Raw genomic sequence first — 4,107 nt, 5'->3', positions numbered from 1 at the left:
GGCTGCTTGCATCGTCCCAACCGCTCTCCTGCCAGGTAGCTGCAGTTTTCTCTGTGTTGCGTCGTGGTGTGGCCGGTGCCGAGAGTTGCTGTCGGCTTCACTGGTTAGGAGCCTCTCCTTGCCCCTTTGTTGTCTTATGTGGCTCTGGCTGAGACTTGGGCACGGTGTTGAACAGGAAGTGTCCGTCCCATCCCAGGGCAAGGCTTCCAGCCCCTGCCGTGGAGAGCAGAGCTGAGTGCCGGCTCTATTCCGCGCCGGCGAGTCGTTCGACTCAGCGGCCCTGCCCAGCCTGCGCCCCTCACAGTCACGTGTGAGCCCAGGGTTGCAGCCACTATGTCCGTCCATCCATCTCATCGAAGGCCTCCCTCTATTTCGCTCCCCCTCTTGCTTTACCAAGCAGGACTGGTCTCTCCTGACCACATGTCCAAAGGATGTGAGACCAAGTCTCGCCGTCCTTGTCTCTCAGGAGCGCTCCGGCTGTAATTCTTCCAAGTCGGATTTCTTTGTTCTTACTGACAGACCACAGTACTTTAGCTATTCTTCCGTGTGTGTGTGTGTACATACATATGCATATATTTATACACACACATATGTTTGCACCCTTTATCGTGTTGGGGAATTCCCTGTCTGTCCCTGTTTTGTCGAGCGTCTGTATCAGGAAAGGGGGCGGGTTTTGTTGAGCATCTTTTCTGTGCCGACAGTACAGACACAGGGACGTGGGCCTGTGTGGGCTGTTGCAGGGTGGGGCTGGGACGCCTCAGATCCCCATGTGGCACGCACATTTCCTCCATCCTTAGTCTACTTATGGATGTTGGGGGGACCCCCAGAACCCCAGCTTCAACATGCCAGGGCCTTCCCATGTGGACACCCACTGCATCGTGCCAGTGGGACTCTGGGAATCACACACCCTTTGAACTTGGGGCAGTGATGGCTGCCATTGACACTGGACAGGGGTTTGGAGTTAGGGGCTGCCTGCAGCTGCAGAACCACAGTCCTGACTCACCCCTAGGAAAAGGCGGCCCCTGGGTGCAGCCGCAGGCGTGAGAGGGTAGCTGAAAGTGCCCATCCAGCGGGTAGAGGGCAAGCAGAGATCAGTAAAACAGAAAGGACTTTAAAAGTCAGACGTGGCTCCTCACAAAGAGGTAAATAAGGAAGAATTGAGTAAAATGAAACTGGGGAGTGTCATATCTGGACAAGCACCCCGCCTGGCGTGCACACAGCCGGGGCCCTGCTGGTGAGTCCGCTCCAACTCCCGACAGCCCTGGGGGCTGGCTGGGAAGGAATCCTGGGGGCTGTTCCAGGGCCGAAGCTGGAGCTCCCCAAGGGGCTGCTGTGTCCATGAAGCTTTGCCGTCTCAGAAGGCGTTGCAGCAGGTCTGCCCTGGCCCTAGGTCATTGAATGGGAGGGGACTCGCCTGCAGTGGTGTAAGTGTCAGAGAGCCAGGTGACAGTGTGTGTGTGTGTGGGGGGGGGGGCGCTGAGTACCCCAGGGGCACGGTGGAAAACTCAGATCCGCCTACTTGGCAAGTGTGCATGCATCTGCTCCTGCTCGCATGGGTCAGAAACAAAGCAAGCTCAGCAGCACATGGTTGGCGATGAGGCCGAGGGCAATGCTCTTCTGTGTTGTCTAGGCTTAGTCCATGGAGCCGCAAGGTCAGTGGTTCAAACCCACCTGCCACTCTGAGGGAGAAAGATGAGGCTGTCTGCTCCCGTGAGGGCTTACAGCAGGGGGGACACCTGTGGAGGGTCACTTGGTGAGTCAGTGTCTCCACTCGAGGGCAGCGGTTTGTTTTTTGTGGTTGTTTAAAGGCCATCCACGAGATGGACTGGCTCTGCAGCTGTAGCGATGGGCTCGGGCAGAGGGACAGTGGTGAGGAGGTGCAGCAGGACCAGGCGAGGTCTCCTGCTGTGCACGGCGGGGTCCCTGTGGGCCGGAACGGATGTGGTGGCATCTGACAGCAACAGCAGCCGAGCGCCTGTCAAGCTGTCCGAGGCCTGCTCCCCTCCGCCCTGCCCCGGGGAAGCTCGGCGGGCCTTACTGCCAACGGGGCTTCCAGGAGGGGCCCAAAGCCCTTCCTGTAGATCATCCACCGCCTGCCGGGCACTCTCCACATGGTGACAGCACTCGGGAAGGCAGCCTGGCTCCACTGCTTGTGGCCCCTGGGGGCCGTGCCCTCTGAGCAGCTGCCTGACGTGGCGTCTCGGCAGAGAGTGAGGGCTCTCTGCTGCCAGCACGCGGTCGTCCGGTGTGCTTCACGTGGGACCGCACATCATGTGCAGCTGCTCGCGTGTGGCGGTGACCGCCCAACTGTAAAATTATTCTCGTTGCTCCTTCATAACTGCAATTTTGCTGCTGCTGTGAATCAGGTGACCCCTGTGAAAGGGTCATTTGACCACCAGAGAGGTCATGACCCACAAGTTGAGAACCACTTGTTTTAAGGGAAGCCAGGTGTGTGCACAGGCCCACAGCGGTGGAGGTCAGTAGCTTCTGGGCCTATAACTCAGAACTCGGGAATCCAGATACTGGGTTAGCACCAGAGGCCCGAGACAGGGAATCAGAGCCACAGAAGCTGCGTTCCTTAGCATACCTGCGTGGACAGGTGTTTTGGGAGGCCCGGTTTAGTGAAGAGGTGGGAGGTGCGGGTTAGTGAGTGTACCTGTGTGGACAGGCGCGCTCAAAGGCAAAGGTTAACGAACAGGTGGGTGTGGACTGCGGTGCTCGGAGGCGGCTGGACAGGGGCTTTGGGCTGGCCTGAGTAGGAGCACTCTGCCTTGTCCCCAGGTGACCTGAGCATCTCGGCTGATCGCCTGAGCGAGAAGCGGTCGCCCAATGACTTTGCCCTGTGGAAGGCCTCCAAGCCTGGCGAGCCGTCCTGGCCGTGCCCCTGGGGGAAGGTGAGTGGGCAGCCCACCCGGGGCCTGAGGGATCCCTGTTTCCCGTCTACAGCTGGGCCTCCAGGAGGGTGCATGGGGGGCGGGGCGGCTGGCTATGGCCCTTGAGCAGCATGGGAGCACGCTGCGCTGGCCCCGCAGTTCAAGCAAGCTCATGCTGGCATGGCCGGAAGGGTCACCCGGCTGTAACTGTGCCCACCCACCCCCTGTACACACACCGACACAGGGCCGCCCGGGCTGGCACATCGAGTGCTCGGCCATGGCAGGCTCCCTGCTGGGGGCCTCCATGGACATCCACGGCGGCGGCTTCGACCTGCGCTTTCCGCACCACGACAACGAGCTGGCCCAGTCCGAGGTGGGGGCTGCAAGGGGGCGGTGGGGGAAGTGGGCCTGGGGAGCCCGTGGTGGGAGGAGTTGACAGCTAGGATCTCGGGAGGTAACTTGGATTCTTTGGCTGGTTCTCTGGGCGCCCTGCATGTGGCTGCAGCCCAACCCCAGCGATCACTTGCTGCCTTGGCCTGGCAGCCCCTCTGGGCCCACGGCCCGCCCGCGGGGCGCTGCCTGAGAGGCGGGTGTGGGAGCAGCCCCAGCGGGCAGGGCACGGACACTCGGCGCACCCCATGCAGGCCCACTTTGAGAATGACTGCTGGGTCCGGTACTTCCTGCACACGGGTCACCTGACCATCGCCGGCTGCAAGATGTCCAAGTCCCTGAAGAACTTCATCACCATCCAGGACGCCTTGAAGGAGCACTCGGGTAGGCAGTGGGGGAGCAAGGGCGTGCCCTGACCCTCCTTTCATCTCGCACACGGCCGTATGGAGTGCACGCGCCTCCTTCCCTCACACACAGGCACGGCCGTGCACTTGCCGGGCACTCAGGGGCCGTGCTGTCCCCCCAGCCCGGCAGCTGCGGCTGGCCTTCCTCATGCACTCCTGGAAGGACACGCTCGACTATTCCAGCAACACCATGGAGTCGGCCCTGCAGTACGAGAAGTTCATGAACGTGAGTGCTGGCCGTGTGGAGGGCTGCCTCTGGGGCCCGACGGTCGGTGAGGGGCAGCTAGATTCTGGGGGAAGTGACCGCGGGCCGCTCAGAGAAGCTCGAGTCCCATCGCTCTGGCGCTATCCATTCCTCCATGAGAGCGTCACGCAGGCAGAGACCGGGAGGACGCGGGATGGGCACTATCCATTCCTCCATGAGAGCGTCACGCAGGCAG

General features: G+C 61.2%; 1 protein-coding gene across 4 annotated transcripts in view; it reads left to right on the top strand.

The window, feature by feature from the left end:
* The window catches only part of CARS1 (cysteinyl-tRNA synthetase 1), a 39,729-nt gene that overhangs the window by 24,198 nt on the left and 11,424 nt on the right, over positions 1 to 4,107 (top strand). For 3 of the 4 annotated variants that reach the window (XM_004713753.2, XM_045297327.1, XM_045297328.1), the window contains 4 exons: positions 2,782 to 2,894; positions 3,118 to 3,246; positions 3,518 to 3,647; positions 3,790 to 3,893. In XM_004713753.2, coding sequence (XP_004713810.1) covers positions 2,782 to 2,894; positions 3,118 to 3,246; positions 3,518 to 3,647; positions 3,790 to 3,893 — 476 coding nt within the window. The remainder of the gene's footprint in view (positions 1 to 2,781; positions 2,895 to 3,117; positions 3,247 to 3,517; positions 3,648 to 3,789; positions 3,894 to 4,107) is intronic. The other variant, XM_045297326.1, reaches the window with a different exon arrangement.

This window comes from Echinops telfairi, unplaced genomic scaffold, assembly GCF_000313985.2.
Source record: "Echinops telfairi isolate 266 unplaced genomic scaffold, ASM31398v2 ScPeMD7_7417;HRSCAF=8455, whole genome shotgun sequence".
NCBI lineage: Eukaryota > Metazoa > Chordata > Mammalia > Afrosoricida > Tenrecidae > Echinops > Echinops telfairi.
Note: the sequence above shows the minus strand (reverse complement) of the source record. Positions and strands in the feature narration are given on the sequence as shown.